The 27,443-nt window shown below is 28.9% G+C and overlaps 3 protein-coding genes and 1 pseudogene across 4 annotated transcripts; 2 read left to right on the top strand and 2 right to left on the bottom strand.

The window, feature by feature from the left end:
- Positions 1–223: 223 nt before the first annotated feature.
- Blos2 (biogenesis of lysosome-related organelles complex 1 subunit 2) lies at positions 224–1,441 on the bottom strand. Its single transcript, XM_029322398.2, has one exon. It carries the CDS (start codon positions 1,094–1,096, stop codon positions 602–604), a length of 495 nt encoding a protein of 164 aa, XP_029178231.2. The 5' UTR covers positions 1,097–1,441; the 3' UTR covers positions 224–601.
- An 8,306-nt stretch (positions 1,442–9,747) lies between these two features.
- On the top strand, positions 9,748–11,134 carry LOC146722907 (uncharacterized; annotated as a pseudogene). Its single transcript, XR_014924865.1, has 4 exons — positions 9,748–9,932; positions 10,016–10,145; positions 10,238–10,747; positions 10,828–11,134. The product of XR_014924865.1 is annotated as an uncharacterized LOC146722907 (transcript).
- Positions 11,135–15,831: 4,697 nt separating this feature from the next.
- LOC146722906 (uncharacterized) lies at positions 15,832–17,112 on the bottom strand. The gene is made up of 4 exons (XM_085483535.1): positions 17,009–17,112; positions 16,584–16,713; positions 16,107–16,358; positions 15,832–16,007 (listed from the first exon to the last, which is right to left on the bottom strand). The coding sequence occupies exons 1-4, from the start codon at positions 17,021–17,023 to the stop codon at positions 15,832–15,834; spliced, it is 573 nt and encodes a 190-aa protein (XP_085339661.1). The 5' UTR covers positions 17,024–17,112.
- Positions 17,113–17,408: 296 nt separating this feature from the next.
- LOC146722905 (E3 SUMO-protein ligase ZBED1-like) lies at positions 17,409–23,408 on the top strand. Its single transcript, XM_085483537.1, is given in 6 exon segments — positions 17,409–18,140; positions 18,305–18,628; positions 21,060–22,006; positions 22,163–22,331; positions 22,452–22,707; positions 22,903–23,408. Coding segments are annotated over 5 exon segments (2,091 nt in total). The 5' UTR covers positions 17,409–18,140; positions 18,305–18,320; the 3' UTR covers positions 23,314–23,408.
- Positions 23,409–27,443: the final 4,035 nt, after the last annotated feature.

Below are 27,443 nucleotides of genomic sequence, written 5' to 3'. Positions count from 1 at the left end.
TTAGGATCAAATAAATCTAACGTTAAATCATAAACCTTATTTGTTATGTCATATAGTTAATATTATACTTTATATTACTTTATGCGAAATCAAATATATGCATATTTTTTTTATTAGTATTTATTCTCAATTTATATTAATCGTATTTATACTTGTATCATCGTCAAGATACTGGATTAATATATTGCAAAAAATAAGAGATTAGACTAAATAAAATACATAATTTCTAATAAAATTAAATTAATTGTAATTTTTACTTATAAAGTTTATACATTTTATGATATGCAAAGAAATATGTACAATACTACACTTTACAGGTCTTATTTAATTATTTATTAATAAATATAATGTAAAAAAAATATTTCATTATTTCTAATATAAGAAGTTTTCTATTAAGACAATATCACACACAATTAACTATCGAAAACATTTTCAAGATTAAAAAAAAATTCTCTATTTAATAGCCAATTGCATGACATATCTATCTGTTTTCTTACTGCAAATCTACATTCTTTATGCAATTATACATATTGATAATATTATGTCTAATATTATATATAAATACATATAGACAGACTTATATTTTTATAATTATGTAACTTTATTTGCTTTTTGTATCTTTTTCGAGGTCCTTGAATTTAGTTTCAAGTCGTTTAGAGTATGCTGCGAGTTTGTAAGCAGCTTGTTCCAGTTTGCTGACACTATCATCAATTTGATTAATATTATCTAGAATCGGTTGTAATTTTTGATACTTCTCATTCAGAGAATCCAATGATTGCACGACGTTCGACGATATAATCTTCAGCTCCGTATACTTGGCAATAGTTTCTTTGTTTAAACGTTCCAACAATTGATAATCTGCATGAGTAGAAGTGAGCTCCTCCTGCAGATATTCTCCTGTCTTCTCGAACATCATGTTTGCCAAACGACTTAGGTTCGGATCATGCGGGTCCAACGCCTCGAAACTGCTAGTACTGGTGGAAAGCGTGGTGCCACGTTTTGGCGATTCGTATCTCGAATACTGCTCTGCTGACAGATTTTCGATCAACGTTGGCTCGGTCTGCATTTCGTTCTTTGACAAATCCATAATTGACATGTTTATATATGACGTCACAACCGAGTGCGTTCGCTTTTTAAGCCTTGTGTTCACGAAACTAGAAATTGATCCGAGTTCTCGGACCGAAAAATGTGTAGCTAATTAATATGTTTTAATTTCTAGTATCGTGATGTAACGTCCCGTCTATTTTTAAATTTTCGCTTTTGATATAATCACATTGCGCGCTACTCGTACCTAAGTAGAAATAAGATTACTAACAACTATTAAGCATTATTATTTGTTTTAAACTTAATTATCTTTGCTTTTTTTGCATTAATAGTTAAGACCATCGGATCTGGGGTCCCCAGGCCGAGAACCAAGCATCTCCATCTAGTCCTAACCACAGATTAATAGACAGATCGCCAACACAGATTAATAGACAGATCGCCAAAGGTCTGGATGAAGGAGAGACCAGCATTTCTCACTGATTTCAGCGCCATATCGTAGTAGTGGTCAATGCAGTAACTATTAATACGTTCCCAAGATAAGAGCGTCTCATGCTCATGAACTCGTCCGGCGGCATGTACGAGATTTATCTTTTCGTAGCGTTCGCGTATTTCGGAAAGGACAGAATTTTATGATGTTATAAATAAATAAATAAATAAAATATTAACCTGACCTATTATAATTATTTTTTAATAAATGTTTCATTATTATTATCATCTAAGTCTAAGTCGTTTAATTAATTTTTAGTTTTTTAATAATTAATTTAATTTATTCTAATTATTTTAATATGTGAAAAATACTAATACGTATACGTTTTATAATGAATTAATATATTTCGAGAGTCGAATTATATATTTTTAATAATATAAAAGTGTTCAAAAATTATATTTGACTTTTAATTTTAATTATTTTAGCAAAGAGTTCCGAAATCTCTTACACACATAATAGGGATTTTGTTCATCCATATAATTCGCAATTAAGTATATATGTTAATTATTAATTTTAATAAAATACAAAATTAAAATTAAAGGTCAAATATAATTTTTGAACATAAATATATTTAATTCGTTATAAAACGTATACCCGTGATAGTATTTTTCTCGTACAAAAATAACTAGAACAAATTAAATTACTCATAAAAAAATTAAAAAATAATTAAATAATTTATATTATATATGATAATAATAAAACATTTTATAAAAAAAACAGATTCAATAAATATAAGTATTGAAAATCTCTCCTCCAATTTTAAAGTCGACCAGACTGGCAATAATTTATTTAAAAAATTAGTTAAATTACAACGTTTCGGCTGTCATTGCAGCCCTTTTCAAGTAATCAGATTAATACAATAAATCAAATTTACAGCAAACCCCCGACAAAATTAACCATTGTTTTGATGAACAATGTATAACTGACAGAAGTGAGCACGAAAAAAAAAAATAGATGTTGACTGTTAGCAGGAAACTTAGTCACAGTGACTAAGTTTCCTGCTAACAGTCAACATCTATTTTTTTTTTTTGTGCTCACTTCTGTCAGTTATACATTGTTCATCAAAACAATGGTTAATTTTGTCGGGGGTTTGCTGTAAATTTGATTTATTGTTTTAATCTGATTACTTGAAAAGGGCTGCAATGACAGCCGAAACGTTGTAATTTAACTAATTTTTTAAATAAATTATTGCCAGTCTAGTCGACTTTAAAATTGGAGGAGAGATTTTCATTATTTATTACTGGCGACTCTTAAGGATTATCATTTAAATATAAGTATATATATAACATGTACTTATATTTATTGAATCTGTTTTTTAATAAAATGTTGTATAAGCTTAGAAAACTTGACTTTGACGTAACTAGCAAATTTTATTTAATTATTTCACGACGGTTTGACGTAATAAAATGTTTTATTATTATTATATAAAATATAAGTTTAAATTCTTTAATTAATTTTTAATCTTTTATGATTAATTTAATTTACTCTAATTATTTTTGTACGAGAAAAATACTATTATGGGTATACGTTTTATAATTAATTTAATATATTTGTGTTTAAAAATTATATTTGACCTTTAATTTTAATTTTTATTTTATTAAAATTAATAATTAACATATATACTTAATCTCGAATTATATGGATGAAAAAAATCCCCATTATGTGTGTAAGAGATTTCGGAACTCTTTGCTATAAAGTAATTAAAATTAAAAGTCAAATATAATTTTTGAACACTTTTATATTATTAAGAATATATAATTCGGTTCCCGAAATATATTAATTCATTATAAAACGTATACGTGATATTATTTTTCTCATATAAAAATGACTAGAATAAATTAAATTAATTATTAAAAAACTAAAAAGTAATTAAACGACTTAGACTTAGATGATAATAATAATGAAACATTTTATTAAAAAAAGATTCAATAACTAGTAGGTCAGGTTATAATTTTTTATTTATTTATTTATAACATTATGAGCTATTAAGCTCATCATCTCGTTCGCTCTCTGTCTTGCTTTCATTCGGCAAGTCACAAACGATATATGATACTCGTATGTTCCTACTTCAACTCTCGAGAATCTGAAACAAACGAAACTCGTGTCCAATATACAGGGTGTCCGGTAACTAACAGACCAATGATTACAAATGGATTCTTTGGTCAATTTGGGAACGATTTTTCCTCAGCGAAAATGTCGAAAAAGGTCATCATTTTTTACAACTTTCCAATCTTTGTCATTATGTATCTTTATAACTAAGCCTTAAATTAAAATTTTATTATAGTAAACTCTACCTGAAATTAACTGAAGAATGTAATTATGTTAGACTTTTAACTCCAAAACGTTTAGTTTTCAAAAAACCTATTTTTTTTCAATCGCTTATAACTCGAAAATTATTGACTTCTCAACATTTTTGCTAAGGAAAAATCGTCTCCAAATTGGCCAGAGAATCCGCCCTTAATCATTGGTCCGTTAGTTACCGGACACCTTGTATATATTATATAAAAGTGTATAGCACGTCAGAAGCTTGTGAGCTTACAGCGATAAGTAAAAACAATTGCGTATTTATTTCATTGCGTTTATCTGTTTAAACGCGCGCTTTAATTTTTCCAACGTTTTTGCCTGTTTATATTTTAAAGGTCCTCTCTTCTAAAAATCTTGTTTTAAAGATCCTCTCCGCGAGCAAAATTCGAAAACATAAATTATTTAATATTTTTACTTTATTATTTGTAAATCCTCGGTAATTTCAAAATTTTTCTATTTGAAAATTATTAATTTTCTATTGCCAATTAATTTTATCACAGACTTTACTCTTACTCCCATTGCACTTTCGTTTGCGGTTTTCAGTATACGATTTTTTATCGTAGTTACTGAAAATTATTATTGTGAATTATACTTGTGCAGTGATTTGAAGAATTTACAATTTCGTTGAAATTGTTGATTTTTCAAAAAAATTACGAGATTCGCGGAAATTGCGTGCTTTCTTGGCATTTTCCGTTCGCGGCAGGCGGTTTATTTTTGATTGTTGCAAGTGTTTTTGTTTTTTTTTTTTTATTAAATAGATAATAATAATGTGAAATAAATCACGATATTTGACAGATGTGCATATATATAGAAATTGTAATAATAATAATATTATATCATAAAATTGTAAATTGTTTCAATTTTTTATAGACTGCGATAAAAGATTTTACATTTGGATAAGAAACTGCGGTAAGTAAAAATATAAAATTCTTGAAAACGTAAAAATATTTGATAACGTAAAAAGGTGAACTTTGAAAAATAAGGAACTTAAAAATTGCACTAATAAATGGGCTATATATATGTGAGCCGTGCGCGGATGTAAGGTGTGTTATATCGAAATTTAATTAATAGAATTGAGAATTAATCCCAATTTTAAGTCTTACAAATGTCCAAGCTAATTTTTTGTACCTCGTGTACATTTTTGAAAGTTATATCGAAAAATTAAATTTCAATATGCGTCTTACATCTCACATTTCGCATACGGCTCACATATAGCCTATTTATCTCTTATACTTTATTTCAACCCTTATAGAAATTTATTACTAGTAACGCCAATTTATCACTTATTTCGAGTAATTAATCACTTTTATTTCGAATACTTAAATTACTGTATATTATAGTATTTTAAATACTCAAAATAAGTGATTAATTGGCGTAGTGATAAATTTCTACAAGAGAATAAGGAGCCTTTAAATTCTTAATGTAAAAAATTTCAAGTAATTTTCTTTAATAAAATTTAATTAAAAAATTTAATTAAAAAATTTTTGAACACTGTGTTATATCACATTTAAAATCGTGATTATTTCAATAAAAAAACATTTTATGTGTAAAAAATATATTTTTTATATTTAATAAATTTTATATATATATGCATATATGTAAAATATTCTCTCTCTCTCTCTCTCTCTCTCTCACACACACACACACACACACACACACACAACGGGGGCCAAATCTCTCAAATTGGTCTCATGATCAATTAGCCTGGATTCGCACCAGGGGCAAAGTCTGTTGGTAATGTCAAACGAATTTAGCCTGGACTTGCACCAGGGGCAAAGTCTTTTGGTCGAGTCTACGAAATTTAGCACGGACTCGAACCAGGGGCAAAGTCTTTTGGTTCAAGTCTACGAATTTAGCACGGACTCGAACCAGGGGCAAAGTGTGTCGGTAAGGGGCAAAGTCTATCGCACGAAGATGGCGGTCTCTTCTTTAGGCAGGCCTTTGGCGATCTGTCTATTAATCTGTGGATCGCCAAAGGCCTGCCTAAAGAAGAGACCGCCATCTTCGTGCGATAGACTTTGCCCCTTACCGACACACTTTGCCCCTGGTTCGAGTCCGTGCTAAATTTCGTAGACTCGACCAAAAGACTTTGCCCCTGGTGCAAGTCCAGGCTAAATTCGTTTGACATTACCAACAGACTTTGCCCCTGGTGCGAATCCAGGCTAATTGATCATGAGACCAATTTGAGAGATTTGGCCCCCGTTGTGTGTGTGTGTGTGTGTGTGTGTGTGTGAGAGAGAGAGAGAGAGAGAGAGAGAGAGAGAATATTTTACATATATGCATATATATATATAAAATTTATTAAATATAAAAAATATATTTTTTACACATAAAATGTTTTTTTATTGAAATAATCACGATTTTAAATGTGATATAACACAGTGTTCAAAAATTTTTAATTAAATTTTTTAATTAAATTTTATTAAAGAAAATTACTTGAAATTTTTTACATTAAGAATTTAAAGGCTCCTTATTCTCTTGTAGAAATTTATCACTACGCCAATTAATCACTTATTTTGAGTATTTAAAATACTATAATATACAGTAATTTAAGTATTCGAAATAAAAGTGATTAATTACTCGAAATAAGTGATAAATTGGCGTTACTAGTAATAAATTTCTATAAGGGTTGAAATAAAGTATAAGAGATAAATAGGCTATATGTGAGCCGTATGCGAAATGTGAGATGTAAGACGCATATTGAAATTTAATTTTTCGATATAACTTTCAAAAATGTACACGAGGTACAAAAAATTAGCTTGGACATTTGTAAGACTTAAAATTGGGATTAATTCTCAATTCTATTAATTAAATTTCGATATAACACACCTTACATCCGCGCACGGCTCACATATAGCCCATTTATTAGTGCAATTTTTAAGTTCCTTATTTTTCAAAGTTCACCTTTTTACGTTATCAAATATTTTTGGTACGTTTTCAAGAATTTTATATTTTTACTTACCGCAGTTTCTTATCCAAATGTAAAATCTTTTATCGCAGTCTATAAAAAATTGAAACAATTTACAATTTTATGATATAATATTATTATTATTACAATTTCTATATATATGCACATCTGTCAAATATCGTGATTTATTTCACATTATTATTATCTATTTAATAAAAAAAAAAAACAAAAACACTTGCAACAATCAAAAATAAACCGCCTGCCGCGAACGGAAAATGCCAAGAAAGCACGCAATTTCCGCGAATCTCGTAATTTTTTTGAAAAATCAACAATTTCAACGAAATTGTAAATTCTTCAAATCACTGCACAAGTATAATTCACAATAATAATTTTCAGTAACTACGATAAAAAATCGTATACTGAAAACCGCAAACGAAAGTGCAATGGGAGTAAGAGTAAAGTCTGTGATAAAATTAATTGGCAATAGAAAATTAATAATTTTCAAATAGAAAAATTTTGAAATTACCGAGGATTTACAAATAATAAAGTAAAAATATTAAATAATTTATGTTTTCGAATTTTGCTCGCGGAGAGGATTTTTAAAACAAGATTTTTAGAAGAGAGGACCTTTAAAATATAAACAGGCAAAAACGTTGGAAAAATTAAAGCGCGCGTTTAAACAGATAAACGCAATGAAATAAATACGCAATTGTTTTTACTTATCGCTGTAAGCTCACAAGCTTCTGACGTGCTATACACTTTTATATAATATATACAAGGTGTCCGGTAACTAACGGACCAATGATTAAGGGCGGATTCTCTGGCCAATTTGGAGACGATTTTTCCTTAGCAAAAATGTTGAGAAGTCAATAATTTTCGAGTTATAAGCGATTGAAAAAAATAGGTTTTTTGAAAACTAAACGTTTTGGAGTTAAAAGTCTAACATAATTACATTCTTCAGTTAATTTCAGGTAGAGTTTACTATAATAAAATTTTAAATTAAGGCTTAGTTATAAAGATACATGATGACAAAGAGTGGAAAGTTGTAAAAAATGATGACCTTTTTGGACATTTTCGCTGAGGAAAAATCGGTCCCAAATTGACCAAAGAATCCATTTGTAATCATTGGTCTGTTAGTTAACGGACACCCTGTATATTGGACACGAGTTTCGTTTGTTTCAGATTCTCGAGAGTTGAAGTAGGAACATACGAGTATCATATATCGTTTGTGACTTGCCGAATGAAAGCAAGACAGAGAGCGAACGAGATGATGAGCTTAATAGCTCATAATGTTATAAATAAATAAATAAAAAATTATAACCTGACCTACTAGTTATTGAATCTTTTTTTAATAAAATGTTTCATTATTATTATCATCTAAGTCTAAGTCGTTTAATTACTTTTTAGTTTTTTAATAATTAATTTAATTTATTCTAGTCATTTTTATATGAGAAAAATAATATCACGTATACGTTTTATAATGAATTAATATATTTCGGGAACCGAATTATATATTCTTAATAATATAAAAGTGTTCAAAAATTATATTTGACTTTTAATTTTAATTATTTTATAGCAAAGAGTTCCGAAATCTCTTACACACATAATGGGGATTTTTTTCATCCATATAATTCGCAATTAAGTATATATGTTAATTATTAATTTTAATAAAATAAAAATTAAAATTAAAGGTCAAATATAATTTTTAAACACAAATATATTAAATTAATTATAAAACGTATACCCATGATAGTATTTTTCTCGTACAAAAATAATTAGAGTAAATTAAATAATCATAAAAGATTAAAAATTAATTAAAGAATTTAAACTTATATTTTATATAATAATAATAAAACATTTTATTACGTCAAACCGTCGTGAAATAATTAAATAAAATTTGCTAGTTACGTCAAAGTCAAGTTTTCTAAGCTTATAAAACATTTTATTAAAAAACAGATTCAATAAATATAAGTACATGTTATATATATACTTATATTTATTGAATCTGTTTTTTTTATAAAATGTTTTATTATTATCATATATAATATAAATTATTTAATTATTTTTTTATTTTTTTATGAGTAATTTAATTTATTCTAGTTATTTTTGTACGAGAAAAATACTATCACGGGTATACGTTTTATAACGAATTAAATATATTTATGTTCAAAAATTATATTTGACCTTTAATTTTAATTTTGTATTTTATTAAAATTAATAATTAACATATATACTTAATTGCGAATTATATGGATGAACAAAATCCCTATTATGTGTGTAAGAGATTTCGGAACTCTTTGCTAAAATAATTAAAATTAAAAGTCAAATATAATTTTTGAACACTTTTATATTATTAAAAATATATAATTCGACTCTCGAAATATATTAATTCATTATAAAACGTATACGTATTAGTATTTTTCACATATTAAAATGATTAGAATAAATTAAATTAATTATTAAAAAACTAAAAAGTAATTAAACGACTTAGACTTAGATGATAATAATAATGAAACATTTATTAAAAAATAATTATAATAGGTCAGGTTAATATTTTATTTATTTATTTATTTATAACATCATAAAATTCTGTCCTTTCCGAAATACGCGAACGCTACGAAAAGATAAATCTCGTACATGCCGCCGGACGAGTTCATGAGCATGAGACGCTCTTATCTTGGGAACGTATTAATAGTTACTGCATTGACCACTACTACGATATGGCGCTGAAATCAGTGAGAAATGCTGGTCTCTCCTTCATCCAGACCTTTGGCGATCTGTCTATTAATCTGTGTCCTAACTATACGACCAATCAGGCAGAGACACAGATTAATAGACAGATCGCCAAAGGTCTGGTTCAAGGTCGGTAAATGACGCCCGCCGCTCAGGTCTTCCGACGGCCGCCATTTTGGATCCAGTAACTGTGTGTTAGTGCACGTCTGTACAATAGTTGTTACTGTGTGCGTAGTTCGCCATTCGCGCTGATGGTGTACGGCACCGTACGGAGTACGGACATGTGTCTCGTCGGAAAGACGAAAAGCTGCAATGGTAGGCTGCTGTGCAAAACATTGCAAGAATCGCAGTGAAAATGGATTTCGTATGTTTCGGTTTCCCAAAGACAAGCAACGAAAACAAGTATGGCTCGAAAAATGCGGTAAAAGTATAGCACCGACTTCGAGGTTATGCGAGGTATGTAAATGAATTATGTCAATTAAAAATATTATAATTTAAATTTCAAGCAAGTATTAATTATCACTTTTTACTTTATGTAGCATCACTTTGATGACTCCCAATTTGAAAACCACCGAGAGGATAAATGGCGAAAATTAAAACCAAACGCTGTTCCAACTATTTTTAATGATAAAAATTCAACAATTACATTCAATAACCAGTTAGCAGTTGGTAAGAATTATTACAGAATCATATTTTTTTATTCAATATCTGTGGATATTAGATAATAATTATTATTTTTTAATTACATTTATTATTTGCAGGGCAACAAACTCCTCACGAAAACCTATTTGAAAATGATTATGTTCAAGACTTTAATCCGGTGATTTTAACTAATTTCAACAGTAATATTAGGGATAATGAGAACGTTATCGATGAAAATTCACTAAATGAACATTTTCCATCAGCAAAAATGGTCACAGATGCAAGCATTCAAACTGATGGTGACAGTGACACACTTATGTTACAAACAAAATACATTTCTAATGAAGAAGGTACTATCCGACAAGCTAATGAAATAAAATACTTGCAACTGCAATTAGAAAAAGAGCGTGCAAAAGCTAATATGCTAAAGTCGAAATATGAAAATGAAAAATTATTACGACTAAAAATGACAACAAAAATGAAATCTTATAAGAAAAAATGTTGTACTTTATCTGAAAAATTGGAAAATATTCCATTTTTCAAGAAATTTGCTGCAGGATTATCTAATCCACATCAACCAAAATGGTCTCCTGAATGCTTAAAACTTGCAACACAAATAAGATACGCTGGTAATTCCCTCAATTTTTAAATAAAGTAATGTTAGTTTTTGTATGGAATTAACACTAATTTTGATACTTTCTGTTTACAGTTGGATGGAAGGCCTATTTATATTTGAAAAAAGACCTTCAGTTACCTTTACCAGCTTATTCTACTTTATGCAAACACATCAATAAACTTGATTTCTCTCCTGGTCTGTTAAATGACGTCCTTTCATTAATGGCAAAGAAAAAGAAAACTCATTCATCTGCGCTTCAAAGTGATAGTGTTGTTTTGATGGATGAAATGGAAATTAAAAAATCCTTGGAGTATGATGTTAGCACAGGTATATATGATACAAACTGAAGTTTATATTTATATTACGACTAATAATTACAAAATATGATTACAAAAATAGATATTCTTAGCATCCTTATTAAAAGAAAGTCCTACACTCTGTATATCTCTGTATATAAGTACTAATTCATGAGTGTTTTTCTACAGTCTCTTTATTGATAAATAGAATATATTTTCAATTGTATAATAATAATAATAATAATATTAATAATAATTGTAAAAATAATAATTGTAATTAAAATAATGATTTTGATAATAGTATTGATAATGATACCTATAAGTAATAGTATTAGAGTAAGAAAATTGTAATAATAATAACATAATTTTTTTCTCATATTTTGTAATTTAGTTATTTCCTTGTCTCTCTATACAGTTCATAGGCGTAACCCATTGGTTCGAAATCCAAAGTACGTTAAAAATGAAATATATATTTTTTATCTATAACTACAGGGTCATTTATTGGACACACAACGTGTGAAGAACAAGCAAAACTAAGCACTACTGTTGTTTTTATGCTCAGAGGACTATGCAACTTTGCAATATTTTAATCGCCAGTTAAAGTCCATTTAAAATGTATTATTTGAGTTATTATTTTAATTATTATAATTACATGTTTATTAATAAAAATATAAGATTATTGGAAAATTTAATTTCTAGTCTAATTATTTTAAACACTCAATGTTTTTAATTAAGAGTTAGTAATAAAATTAGTTAATATATTTGAGAATGCATGCTGTTTATTTTTCTAATTTCGACCAAGTATTATTTATTTTTATGTTTTTTAACTTAACTTTTAAACAGCCTAAACATTAACATTTACCTAAAAATCAAACATTATATTTTTTGGCTGATTAGCTCAAGGTCCGTAGATAGACGCCACGTACCTGTCGTCGCGTCTATCTATGGATTTTTGATCAGCTGAGCGTTGTGGTCGCCATTTTGGATCCAAACAGCTCGAAGTGCGGCGGAAGACCTGAGGTGGCGGCGCGGCGGGCGTCATTTACCGACCTTGGTCTGGATGAAGGAGAGAGACCTTTGCGCCGCCGCGCCACGCCGCCGCCGCCGATAAATTATTATTCGCCGATTTCGCCGCCGCCAATTTTGAAATTTTTGCCGGACGCCGCCGCCGCCGCCGCCGAAAATTAATATGACACGCCGAGAAAAAGCAAAATGCTATATATAGCTCCCTTATCCGGATAAATTTGTAAAATCGCATAAATATATGCATAAGGAAATTGATTAGCCCATAAACAAATGCATAAGGAAATGGACCAATCAATTTTCTTATGTATATGTTTATGCGACTATGCAAGTTTGTCTGGATAGGCTCTTAAAGGTGCCTTTTCATACGCAGCATACAGCAGCAGCAAATCTGTCATGTGATTAAAAGTCACTAGAGCATATTTGCTGCTCATGAAAAGGAATAGCTGCAGCAGCAGCACTGACCGGCAAGATGTCATACAATCAAAAATTATATCAGTGGCATAAAGAATGTGAGAAAACCATTCAAGAATATAATATTGAAACTTTGCGAAGACAAAAAGTTGCAATTGCAGCAGCAGCTAGTGCAATTGTAATTTGGGCTAATAAAATTTCGAAAAAGAAGCGGCAATATAAAAAAAAACGGATTTGGGTGACTGAATTGTTTCAACAACGTCGCCGTAATGGATTTTATTATACAACTTTACCTATATTAAAGTTGGAAGACTTGCGTTTTCGAAATTATTTTCGAATGGATACTACTCAATTTGAAGAATTATTGCAATTAGTAGGTCCAAAAATTACTCGACAGCATGTCATTCGTGAACCAATAGAAGCGGAACAACGATTATCAATATGTTTGAGGTTGAATTTTATAAAAAATAAAATTAAATCTTAACTCATATTTCTAAACATTTATGTATTACATCTAAACATTTTATGTTTTATTATAGATATTTAGCGAGTGGAGATAGTATGACATCGATGTCGTATCATTATCTTGTCAGTTTGACAGCAGTATCCCAAATTATTGCCGAAACATGTCAAATCTTATGGGAAGTATTATCACCACTTGTATTGGTGCCATGTAATGAAGCAAACTGGAGAGCAATTGCCCATGATTTCAATGAAAAATGGCATTTTCCACATTGCATTGGAGCTTTAGATGGAAAGCATGTTGTCATACAGGTATGAAGTATGATGATGCCATGCAAGTACACTGCCTATATTGCTTTAGGACTTTACTAAAATATTTTTTGTTTATATTGTCTAGAGTCCTGAACATTCCGGTTCAATGTATTATAATTATAAAAAAACTCACAGCATTGTGTTATTAGCAATGTGTGATGCTAATTATCTCTTTACTTTGGTTGATATTGGAGCTTTTGGACGTCAAAGCGATGGTGGTATTTTCAAGCATTCTCGAATGGGTCAATTATTTGCACAAGGAAAAATGCATATTCCACCTCCGGATGAAATTTATGAAGGAAGTATTATACTAATTATCCGTACGTAATAGTTGGAGATGAAGCCTTTCCATTAAGTTCGTATTTAATGCGACCATATCTTGGTCGAGAAGGATTATCACCGGAAAAGAAAGTCTTCAATTATCGACTATCTCGTGCAAGAAGAATGATCGAGAATACATTTGGCATATTGGCGGCTCAATGGCGAATTTATAGAAAATGTAGAATTGCTAAAGTAGATACTACTGAAAAAATGGTAAAAGCAACAGTAGTGTTACATAATTGGCTTCGCAAACAAGATCTAACAAGAGAAATATTTATAACTCCAGACATGATTGATAGAGAAAGAAATGATGGCTCAATTATACCTGGTACATGGAGAAGTATGATTGAAAGTAATAATACAGCGTTACAAAATATTGCTACTTGTTGTACTCATACATATTCAAGGGAAGCTGCAAAAATTCGAAACAAATTTACTGAATATTTTAATGAAGAAGGGGCCATTCCATGGCAATTTGTACAAATTTATCAGTAAGAAATAACAATAAAATAGCAATAGGATTTTCTATAAATAAAACTATTATTTTTGAAATAAAAACAGAATGTATTAAAAACTCATTTATTTTAATTAATTTATAAGGAACATCATATAATTACATTCAGTCTTTAATTGCGTATATACACAATGGTATGTATTTATAAAATTATAAACTGTAAAAAGTTATATTTAATAATTAATATTTAATTGGTCCAATTAAAACTTATTTTTTTATTTCTAATAAAAAATTTTTAATTTTTTCTAAAAAAGTTTTTAAAGTTAAATTCCCAATTTAAAAAACAAAATTTATTTAAAAAACCTTTTTTTAATAAAATTTTTTAATTTTAAAATTTTAATTGGGGGTTTTAAAAAAATTTTTTTTTTTTTAAAAAAAAAAAAGGGTTTTTAAAAATTTTTAATTAAAAAAATTTTTTTTTTTTTTAAAAAAAAAAAAAAAAAAAAAAAAAAAAGGGGGGAAAAAAAAAAAAAAAAAAAAAAAAAAAGGGGGGGGGGAAAAAAGGGGAAAAAAAAAAAGGGGGGGGGGGGAAAAAAAAAAGGGGGAAAAAAAAAAAAAAAAAAAAGGGGAAAAAAAAAAAAAGGGGGGGTTTAAAAAAGGGGAAAAAAAAAAAAAAAAAAAAAAAAAAAAAAAAAAAGGGGGGGAAAAAAAAAAAAAAAAAAAAAAAAGGGGGAAAAAAAGGGGGGGAAAAAAGGGGGGAAAAAGGGGAAAAAAAAAAAGGAAAAAAAAAAAAAAAAAGGGGGGGGGAAAAAAATTTTGGGGGGGGAAACAAAAGGGAAAAAAAAAAGGGGGGAAAAAAAAAAAAAGGGGAAAAAAAAAATTTTTAAAAAAAAGGGGGAAAAAAAAAAAAAGGGGGGGGGGGAAAAAAAAAAGGGGGGGGGGAAAAAAAAAGGGGGGAAAAAAAAGGGGGGGGGGGGAAAAAAAAAAAAAAAGGGGGGGGGGGGGGGGGGGGGAAAAAGGGGGGGAAAAAAAAAAAAAAAAAAAGGGGGGAAAAAAAAAAGGGGGGGGGGGGGGAAAAAAAAAAAAAAAAAAAAAAAAAAAAAGGGGGGGGAAAAGGGGGGGGGGGGAAAAAAAAAAAAAAAAAAAAAAAAAAAGGGGGAAAGGGGGGGGGGGGGGGGGGGGGGAAAAAAAAAAAAAAAAAAAAAAAAAAGGGGGGGGGAAAAAAAAAAAGGGGGAAAAAAAAAAAAAGGGGGGGGGGGGGAAAAAAAAAAAAAAAAAAAAAAAAAAAAAAAAAAAAAAAGGGGGAAAAAAAAAAAAAAAAAAAAAAAAAAAAAAAAAAAATTTTTTTTTTTGGGAAAAAAAAAAATTTTTTTTTAAAATTTTTTAAAAAAAAAAAAATTTTAAAAAATTTTTTTTTTTAAAAATTTTTTTTTAAAAAAAAAAAAACCAAAAAACCATCCCTTTTTTTTTAAAAAAAGGGAAAAATTTAAAAGGGGGGTTTTTTTAAAATTTTTTTGGGGGGGGTTTTTGGGGAAATTGAAAAATGGGTTTTCCCCCGGTTTTTTTTTTTTAAAAAAAATTTTTATTGAAAAAAAAAAAAATTTTTTAAAAACCAAAAAAAACCAAAAACCCCCTTTTTTGGAATTTGGGGGTTTTTTTTTTTTCGCTGTTTTTTTTTCCTTTTCCCAAAAAAGATTATCACTTTTTCTGTTTTAAATTTTTCAAAATTTTAAAAAATTTTTATAATAATTTGAATATATAATAAACAACTAAATATAATAGCACAATAGCAAATACTTTCAAATAATATAATATTTACTTCTTTCTATAAATGTTGTCGCGCAAAAAATCCATTCGATCAAAATGTTTCCATTTTCGCTTTAAAGTAGGTCGTTCTGCCCCACTTGGTAATTTTTCTTTAGCCAACTCACGAGAATAGCTATCTCGTAGTATCTTCCATTTTTTAGCAGCTTGTTTTGGATCTAAACGCCCTATAAAGTAAAACATAAGTAAACAAAATTAGTTATTTTTGTTAAATAATGTGTGTGTGTGTGTGCTTGTGTGTTGGATTAATATTAAGACTTTCATACCTCCCAAAGCCTTTGAAACTTCTATCCACGTTTCATTTATTATTGCTCTATTACGTTGTTGAAGAGGAATACTGTAATTATTTAATACTTCGTGTTTAGAAACTTCTTCGATAAATAATTCATCTATATCCATGGAATCAGAAAAATCATTAAACGTCTCCGATTCTTTGTTACTGACAATAGGTGTTTCATCTATTACAATGTTTTCTTCACCATTATTCATTGCACTTCGTCGTATTATTGTGTTATCCTCTATTATAAAGAATTATTTAAAATATTACAATTATGTTAAATGTTATACACTTAGGGACCTTTTCTGTAACTTTTAACAATATAATACATCACTGCACAGTTTTTTTTGTATCAAAATAGCTGTGCAATGATACATAACATCATTAAAGGTTACAGAATAGGCCCCCTAAATTAAATTTATCTATAAGTTCTTTATAAATTTACATTATTTTCATTTGTACTTACCACATACTGGATAAAAATATCGATTTTTATCCACGTAGAATTTTTTGAATCCTGCTAAACATTTATGTTTGCGAATTTCAGGTTTATCTACAATTTCTTCGCAAATTCCGCAAGTGTTAACAAGTTGAATCTAAAATTTATAAAAAACAATTAATAAATAGTCAATAGAACTTGTTAATATTATTATCCCAGTCGAAACTGAAGTGCCTATTTTGTAGCTTTTAACAATGTTATGCATTACTGTGCAACTTTTGTATCATGAAATAGCTGATACATAACAACATCATTACCAAAAGCAATATGATCAAAATGATATTATTTTAACTGTAATATATTCCTGGGATCTTTGTTCTCATTTCAAGATAATATATATATTATACATATATTACTAATAAAAATAAGTATAATATAATAAATATACATACCTCACTCAATGCCATTTTTTATTGATGATGATAGCGTGTCTTTTTGTCTTGCTGCTTTGCTGTTCATTCAATTGAACTTCACAGCGATGAAGCAAAATATGGTAAAATTTATTTTGCAGCATCTAGTAACAATTCTTCAACCAATAGCAGCGAACTGCTGCGGCAGTATGCTGCGCATGAAATGGTACCTTAAGGCCATAACATGTACAAAAATTTTAGTCGTGATCGTAAGGGTGCCGTCACGTGAAGCGTAACTTGCGTAAGCGTATCTTGTGTTAGCCAATCAAATTGTTCTGATACTATACGCAAAATTTTGCATATAATAGCTGAATGATTTGATTGGCTGACATAAATTACGCTTACGCAAGTTACGCCTCATGTGAAAGCAGTCTATGGGTGCGTTCCGTTATGCACTGCAAGTACTGACACTATGACGTCATGCAAGTGTACTGTTGACAGCGTTCCTTTTTAATTTTGTGCACTTTGAAGTTACTGCAAAATAGTAAAACGGAACGCACTACAGTACGCTTTCAGCAGACTTTTAACTAACCTTTTTCGCTAATAATCATCGAGTGAAAAATTGGTGAAATGGATAATACCATTATTGCATTAATTACATATAATTTAATCGAGAATATATATTCGAGTGAGTCATCAAGTGAAAGCGATTTGGAAATGGAATTAATAAATGAAATGAGACGACAAATTAAAATACCTAGAATAAAATGTAAAAATTACGTTGAAAATATTGTATCATTATATTCAGATATGGAATTTAAAAGTTAGTTCCACCGTACACATGGAGGTAGCCATCTTGATTACTGCGAGTGCTTTACCTCGCCGGTTGCAGTAATCGCAACAGGAAATAACGTTAAAATTAATGACGTCATATACTCATGATAGTACTTTCGCAGTGCACTGCTATCTATATCGGAACGCTATTGGTAGTACTGTCAGTACTTGCAGTGCATAACGGAACGCACCCTAAGAGTGAAAAAGGAATGAACGAAGAATTAGCGGGATAGCCGTTTAACTATCGAATCAGTGATGAAAATTGATGGGCGATTAGTTTCCTTAATCCAGCACAATCAGTTTTCGCCGAAAAAGTGGACGAAAAAGAGAAAAATTCTACGTAAGTAATAAATATACTTATATACTTTACTGTATCAACTAATCATAGTCAAGCAATAAAATAGTATAAAACAATCACTGCCTTACTATTGTATGTTTGTGCTACTTAATTTAGATTATTCTGTTATGAAATTATCAGACTTATTGGTATTTTATTGTTCTCAGATTGTTTATATGCAAAATGTCATTTTTCAATGAAATTGAAGAATCAGCTGAAATACAGGATATCGATGAATTCAAAGAAAATAGAAATCTGGTTGTGAACATCGAGAATTCCTCTCGTACTCGAAGTATTGCTAGAGAATATTTTGGAATGCTAAAAGATAATGAGAAAGGTGCTTTCGTTGACAAATGTCATGTATATTGTAAAATATGCTTTATGCATCCTGATGGACGAAAAGTTTATAGATATAAAAAAGCAGTTAGCACAGGAAATTTACTTACTCATTTAAGAGAAGAGCATAATATAAAAACAACACATTTATCAAATGAAAGAATCAAAATTAATTAATGAAAGGCTCGTATAAATTAAACAAATTAAACAATCATATATAGTAGGCCAACTAAACGAGCAAATAAATAAGATGTAAAAATTTTTTTATTAATAGTTAAATCATTAAATTAACATTCCGTTACAGAATCGATATAAATTGTAAACGTTTCGACTGCACTACAGTCTTTATCAATACATAAAAATTAAATATTAAAATATAAAGTTAGATGTTAAAAATACAAAGTTAGTTAAATATTAAAATATAAAATTGAAACGATTCTTCGCTGTTGACCAATAGATATGCAAGGCGATTGGTCTGAGATGCCAAGTTATGCGACATTTGAGCATGCTACGGATATAATACGCGAATTAAATCAATGTCAGAAAAAATTAAAAAATCTTTCAACTTACATTATCGTTTTAACAAGTCCTTTTCCCCGATATTTCAAGTGTGTGTTGCGAAGTCTGAATACCAAATGTCAAAATAGAGAGCGTGATGTATTTATTTATTACCATTGTTTTTTCTAAATTATGATTCAGCAAATTTTTTAAGTATGTCAAAATAACTACTGTCTAACATTCGGTGTCGGTATTTAAATTAATTCCATTTTTCTGTTCTTTAATGTGGATCATTTCAGATATTAGTCTTTTATGGTAATTCTTTTCATGATCCATAATTTTAATATTGTCCCAGTCAAATGTATGTTGTTCGTTTAGAATGTGTTCCGTGATAACCGAATGTCTGGCAGAGTCTAATTTAATATTATTTTTATGTTCTTTAAGTCTCGTTCCTAACTGTCTTTTTGTCTGTCCGACATATGTGGCGTCACAATCGTTGCAATTCAATTTGTAAATAACGTTAGAATTCGTGGGGCAATTATTTTTGTCCTTTTGAACTCTTATGAAGTCATTTAATTTTTTAATGCAACGATATCCTACCACTACGTCAGGTCTTCTTATTGCTGAAGCAACTTTCTCAGATATTGATTCTATATATGGTATGACAAAATATTTAATGTTAGTATTAGTATTATTAGTATCTGTTATATTGTTATTATTAGGCTTGTTAAATTTCTTAGTTGAGAGATTTTTTAATCTGCGTTTTATTTCTGTGAAAATTAGATCAAGAGGATAACCGTTGGATAGCAAAATGTTAATAGCTTTCTCTATATTTTTTTTGTGAAATTGCGGATGTGATAGTAATAAAGCTCTATCTACCAAGTTATAAATTGTTCCTATTTTATGACAAGTCGGATGATTTGAAAAAAATGAAAATAATCTACCTGAGAATGTCTTTTTGTGATACCAATCTAAATAAATTTTGTTATCTATTACTTTGATCATTATGTCTAAAAAGCTTATACAACGATTATCCTCCTTTTCCAATGTAAATTGTAGTCTATCGTTATAATTGTTGAATTCGTTCAAAACATATGTAATATTGTCAGCGGAAGTGCATAAAATAATGTCGTCTACATAACGGAAATAGAAAGTCATTTCGCAATCTAGATTACTAATTACTAATGTTTCCAAGATATCGTTGCATTAAAAAATTAAATGACTTCATAAGAGTTCAAAAGGACAAAAATAATTGCCCCACGAATTCTAACGTTATTTACAAATTGAATTGCAACGATTGTGACGCCACATATGTCGGACAGACAAAAAGACAGTTAGGAACGAGACTTAAAGAACATAAAAATAATATTAAATTAGACTCTGCCAGACATTCGGTTATCACGGAACACATTCTAAACGAACAACATACATTTGACTGGGACAATATTAAAATTATGGATCATGAAAAGAATTACCATAAAAGACTAATATCTGAAATGATCCACATTAAAGAACAGAAAAATGGAATTAATTTAAATACAGACACCGAATTGTTAGACAGTAGTTATTTTGACATACTTAAAAAATTTGCTGAATCATAATTTAGAAAAAACAATGGTAATAAATAAATACATCACGCTCTCTATTTTGACATTTGGTATTCAGACTTCGCAACACACACTTGAAATATCGGGGAAAAGGACTTGTTAAAACGATAATGTAAGTTGAAAGATTTTTTAATTTTTTCTGACATTGATTTAATTCGCGTATTATATCCGTAGCATGCTCAAATGTCGCATAACTTGGCATCTCAGACCAATCGCCTTGCATATCTATTGGTCAACAGCGAAGAATCGTTTCAATTTTATATTTAATATTTAACTAACTTTGTATTTTTAACATCTAACGTTATATTTTAATATTTAATTTTTATGTATTGATAAAGACTGTAGTGCAGTCGAAACGTTTACAATTTATATCGATTCTGTAACGGAATGTTAATTTAATGATTTAACTATTAATAAAAAAATTTTTACATCTTATTTATTTGCTCGTTTAGTTGGCCTACTATATATGATTGTTTAATTTTGAAAGAATCAATATTAAAAGATTCTTTGAACCTAAACAATCTCAACAATCAAGCAAATCTTCAAAAATTACTGACAAACAAAAAGAATTATTTGATAGCATGACCATCTGGTTTTGTAGAGATTTTATTCCATTCTACGAAGCTGAAAAAAGTGGACTAAGAGATTTTTTAAAAATACATGGTGTTATACAAAACGAATCAGATCTACCACATCCAAGTACACTATCTCGAAGTTCACTCTCAAGAGTGTACAATGACTGCGTATTTGCTGTTAAAGCAAAAATAAATAAAGACAATCCAAGTGCAATTTCTATAACTATGGACGCATGGACTGACAATTATTGTCATATTCCATTTATGACTTTTACATTACATTGGATATCACCTACAGAAACACAGTTGAAATCATGTACGTTACAAACAAGTTTTTTGCCACATCCTCATACAGCGGATAATATTGTTGAAGAATTAAAAAGAGTGCTAACGCAATTTAATTTAAACAACAAGATTATAACTCTCGTAACTGATGGAGGAGCAAATATGGTCAAATCTGCAAAAGATATGAAAGTTGACAGAGTACCTTGTGTTGCACATGGACTCCACAATTTAGTGACAGTAGACACTCTTTTTAAATTACCAGAAATTAATAGTTGTATAACTAAAGCTAGAAGTATTATAAAAATTCTTGCTTTTAAAACTCAAGAAATTGAAAAAACAAAAGAAATTATACAGCAAGAGGAAATAAACAACATACTTGATAATGTTGAAAATCTAGAAGAGATGTTAGAAGCTGATGTAAGATTTAATTCCACACTTAATAGTAATAACGAGCATTCCTATGCGCAGACTTTTCCTTCATTTATGACATCTTCAGGATTACATAAAGATGTATCAACTAGGTGGAATAGTACACTAGAGATGCTAGCGAGTTTACTTAAAAATAAAGGTAAGTTGAATATGTTAATGCATATATTCAAATGCAGATATAATTTATTTATCTGAATTTGAATATTGCACTTATAATATTAAACTTTTTTGTAAAATATTATTTAATATAATTATATATATTTACTATTAAATATAATTATAATTTATTTTGTAGAAATAGTAATACGCTGCTAGGAAATGCAAAAGCGTTATGATGCAATTCTCACAAATAGTGAATGGAAGAATATTGAAGATATAGCAAATTGTTTAATAAGTATTAAAACAACAACAGAAATTCTTTCTGGAGTAGAATATCCTACAGTAAACTTAGCACTTTTATTTAGGTTTGTTATTTTATTTAGATTTATTAGGTTTAATATATTTTTATATTTTATATCATAAATGTATCTTATTATAAATTTAAAGAAGTTAATTGTTGAATGTGTTGCATAATTTTTTTTTAGGGCAGAAATTGAAAGCAATATGTGTGAAAATGAAGATGATTCATTTATAATAAAACAATTTAAGAAAACTATTTTACAGAACTTAAAAAAGCGATTTCCAATACACGAAGCCCATGTTTGCGGAGCACTTCTAGATCCGACTCTTCAAAATGTTAAAGGTGTTGCAGAATATCTTGCAGATAAGCAACAATCTGCTGAGGAATTTTTAGTATATATGATCCACAAGATAGTTCCTTTGAATATTAGAAATGAACAGGTAAAATTATTTTAATTAACATTAAGCGATATGTTATTAAACAATATTTAATTATTTAGATCAAATTAATTAGATCAAACAATATTTTAAAAAATTTTTATTAAAATAAAATCATATAGTTTACTAATAAATATAAAATTATTGTTTTTATAATATAATTATATTTTCATGTTTAATTCTGCTTTTTTACAATAGGTATCTAAGAGAGAAACAGATATTTATTCTAATAAATCATGTCAGCTTCTTGGAGTCAAAAAATTACGTTTGGAATTAGCTGCGAAACACGCAAATATTATTCCTCCTGAAGATCCTATTCTTATTGAAGTTAAGAAGTATTTACATATATCAGAATCTATCGAGGATCCTCTACAATGGTGGAATAAAATGAAGTTATCACTGCCAAATTTGTACAAATTGATGTGCTGCATTTATGCTATTCCGATCACAAGTTCAGCATCTGAGCGTGCATTCTCTTCTGCAGGTTTACTTATCACAGCAAAACGTTCTGCGTTAAAACCGTCAAAATCTAACAAAATCCTATTTATTCATGATAATTTTAAATTAATAAAAGATATATATTTAACAAAATTAAACAATCATATATAGTAGGCCAACTAAACGAGCAAATAAATAAGATGTAAAAAATTTTTTTTATTAATAGTTAAATCATTAAATTAACATTCCATAATTAATATATTTTAATATTTAATTTTTATGTATTGATAAAGACTGTAGTGCAGTCGAAACGTTTACAATTTATATCGATTCTGTAACGGAATGTTAATTTAATGATTTAACTATTAATAAAAAAAATTTTTTACATCTTATTTATTTGCTCGTTTAGTTGGCCTACTATATATGATTGTTTAATTTTGTTTAATTTATACGAGCCTTTCATTAATTAATATATATTTAAAATCTATAAAATAAGTTATGTATAAGTTTATCCAAAAAACATTGCTACAGTTATATAATTATTACTTGTAATTTCTTATTAATTAATGTATAATTTTTAATGAAAAAGTCTTTCATATGTAAAAAGTTAAAAAGTGATTGATATTTTATTTTTGTTACATATGATATTAATGATTAGAAAATGATGTTATTTTGTGTTTTCACGAGTTTCACAGTTTTTCACATTAATAAATATATTTTAAAAATAAATATTGTGTTTCATCTTTATTTATCTTATAATCTTATTATAAATGTTATAATATGTATTGTTATATGTACGTAGTTGTACGTAAGTTATATATGTATATGTATGCATAATTATATATTGTTTACTATTTTTATTTATTTATATTATCTGTACTTATTAAAAACAAAAATTAAAGTTTATTCTAAATTAGAGAAATGTAATTAACTTTAAAATTTAATATATAATTTCTACCATTATTGAACATAATAAACAATTAAAATAATTGAAAGGTAAAAGATTTTGAAATGTAAAAGTTAAATAAAAAGAGAATAAAAATAAACTAAAGAGAACAATATAAAATAAAACATATTTTTATGTTTCTTGATAATTTTCAAATATTATATATCTATAATCAGTCTGTTTATTAAATTATTATAGTTTAATTCCTTTATTTAAAAAAAAAAAATATATATATATATATGTTAACGCCGTTATTCGCCGCCGCCGCCGATAAATTATCATCCGCCGATTTCGCCGCCGCCGAAAGAAAAAATTGTCGGCGAATTCGCCGCCGCCTAACTATTTAGTATCGAACGCCGCCGCCAATATAAAATAAAACGGCGCACAGGTCTAGGAGAGACCAGCATTTCTCACTGATTTCAGCGCCATATCGTAGTAGTGGTCAATGCAGTAACTATTAATACGTTCCCAAGATAAGAGCGTCTCATGCTCATGAACTCGTCCGGCGGCATGTACGAGATTTTATCTTTTCGTAGCGTTCGCGTATTTCGGAAAGGACAGAATTTTATGATGTTATAAATAAATAAATAAATAAAAAATTAACCTGATCTATTATAGTTATTAAATCTTTTTTTAATAAATGTTTCATTATTATTATCATTTAAGTCTAAGTCGTTTAATTAATTTTTAGTTTTTTAATAATTAATTTAATTTATTCTAATCATTTTAATATGAGAAAAATACTATTACGTATACGTTTTATAATGAATTAATATATTTCGGGAGTCGAATTATATATTTTTAATAATATAAGTGTTCAAAAATTATATTTGACTTTTAATTTTTAATTATTTTAGCAAAGAGTTTCGAAATCTCTTACACACATAATAGGGATTTTGTTCATCCATATAATTCGCAATTAAGTATATATATATATGTTAATTATTAATTTTAATAAAATTAAAATTAAAATTAAAGGTCAAATATAATTTTTGAACATAAATATATTAAAAATAAAATATCGACGGCAATCGGAGCCTGTGCGGATGACATGCACAAAATTAATAAATTAAAATGAGATCTCAAATCAAACTCATTTATTAAATTCTAAACGTTTCGACCCACTTCGGGTCTTCTTCAGTAGCTGCAAAATACAAAGAAACAAAAATAGAAGATAATCGGTACAATCAGAAAATTATAAAACTCGTATACATACAATCCGCAAATAAATTAAATATCATTCTCCTCCCTATTCAAACCGTCCGGCCGTCGGAGTGTCTCCCTAACGGTGACCATCGTCAGGAAGGAAGCAGAGCCGTGACTCCCTTACCAACACTAATCAACATGGTATAAATTAAACGTAGAACAATTCACAAGAATTAAAAATTAAAAACCGGGAAGAACACTCACCCCGACAGCAAAAACAGAGAGAAGACGATGCTACACGTGACACATCACTCTAACGACTGTGCGGTATTCTACCTCGACACAGTCGATACATATATACGCAAAAAACAAATATAAAAATAAAATATGAAAATAAAAATAAAAATAAAAACAACTAAACTAATCGGCACTCATGTCAAAAGTCTAACAAAAAAACCCGGCTATGTAAAATCACAAAGCTAGATTTTGGTAAATTTTTCTATTAACAGATCAAGATTCTCATTTAATTTATCAGTGTCGCTATGTAAATTTAAACTATTCCTCTGACGTTTTATGTGGATCATTTCGGATATCAAACGTTTACCTATATAAAAAAGGCTCCTCGTCTAAGACTTTTACATCCTCCCAATTAAATTCATGGTTCAATAATCTATGTTCCGATATGACTGATAATTGTGACGCGTTCCTTTTTATGTTGTTACAATGTTCTTTCATCCTAGTTTTCAACAATCTACCCGTCTGCCCTACGTACGACGCATCACAATCCATACAATCAATTTTATAAACTACATTATTATGGAGTTCCCTTGGTAACTTATCCTTGTGTACTTTAATGAATTTACGGAGACTGTTAATTGCTGTATATGATGGAATGACATCCAAATCACGTGTAATGTCCTTGATTCTCTTCGATACATTATTAATATACGGAATATTAAAGTACGAAACTTTTTTCTGCGTTGGAATCTTGTCATTGCATATATTTGCTCTATTGTTATGCAACTTATTATTATAGCGGAAGAACAACTTTTTTAACCGCGCTTGCAAAGTATGAAATATCAAATTGAGAGGATAATTATTAGACAAAAGAACTCCAATCATAGACTCAAAGTTACCTTTATGGAATTTCGGATGAGATAGCCAAAAAACTCTATCTATGAGGCTGATAATGGTGCCTTTTTTATGACAGAGAGGATGCTGCGATTCAAAATTTAAATATCTACCTGAATACGTCGGCTTATGAAACAAATCAAACTCAATGTTCCCATTATTTATAATAATGGTGACATCTAAAAAATTCAATCGGTTGTCAACCCCCTCCTCCATGGTGAACTGCAATCTAGGATGGAAAGAATTGAAAGTGTTTAAAACTATTTTAAGCATGGAGGGTGGGGCCGCCAACGCGATATCGTCAACATATCTAAAATAAAATGGAAATGACAATGGAATCGCAGCAATCGCTCTACTCTCCAAATCTTGCAACGTGATATCCGCAATGATCGGTGAGAGGGGGGAACCCATAGGTGTGCCAAAAGTCTGTTGATAACATACATTATTAAACATAAAATAAGTCGAGTTCATAATAAAACGAATTGCCAATAAAAATTCATCTCGTGGAATAATACACTCTTTTTCAATAAACCCCCATCTGTTAATTAAACTATCAATAGCCATATCCAATGGTACGTTGGTGAACAATGATGCAACATCTAGTGAAACTAGCTTCACATCACTATCCACACATAAACCATTTAATTTGTTCACTAATTGAAAACTATCAGAAATAGCCGAATCAGGTTTCGGAATTGCCTTATATATTATCTTATGTAAAAATTTTGCCAAGTAATAAAGAGGTGTATTCTAGGAATGATTGGATATGGCTATTGATAGTTTAATTAACAGATGGGGGTTTATTGAAAAAGAGTGTATTATTCCACGAGATGAATTTTTATTGGCAATTCGTTTTATTATGAACTCGACTTATTTTATGTTTAATAATGTATGTTATCAACAGACTTTTGGCACACCTATGGGTTCCCCCCTCTCACCGATCATTGCGGATATCACGTTGCAAGATTTGGAGAGTAGAGCGATTGCTGCGATTCCATTGTCATTTCCATTTTATTTTAGATATGTTGACGATATCGCGTTGGCGGCCCCACCCTCCATGCTTAAAATAGTTTTAAAC

This window comes from Nylanderia fulva, unplaced genomic scaffold (genome assembly GCF_048542155.1).
Source record: "Nylanderia fulva isolate GAGA-0341 unplaced genomic scaffold, ASM4854215v1 Scaffold257, whole genome shotgun sequence".
NCBI classification, from domain to species: domain Eukaryota; kingdom Metazoa; phylum Arthropoda; class Insecta; order Hymenoptera; family Formicidae; genus Nylanderia; species Nylanderia fulva.
The sequence above is the reverse complement of the archived record's forward strand: the minus strand, read 5'-3'. Positions and strand labels throughout refer to the sequence as shown.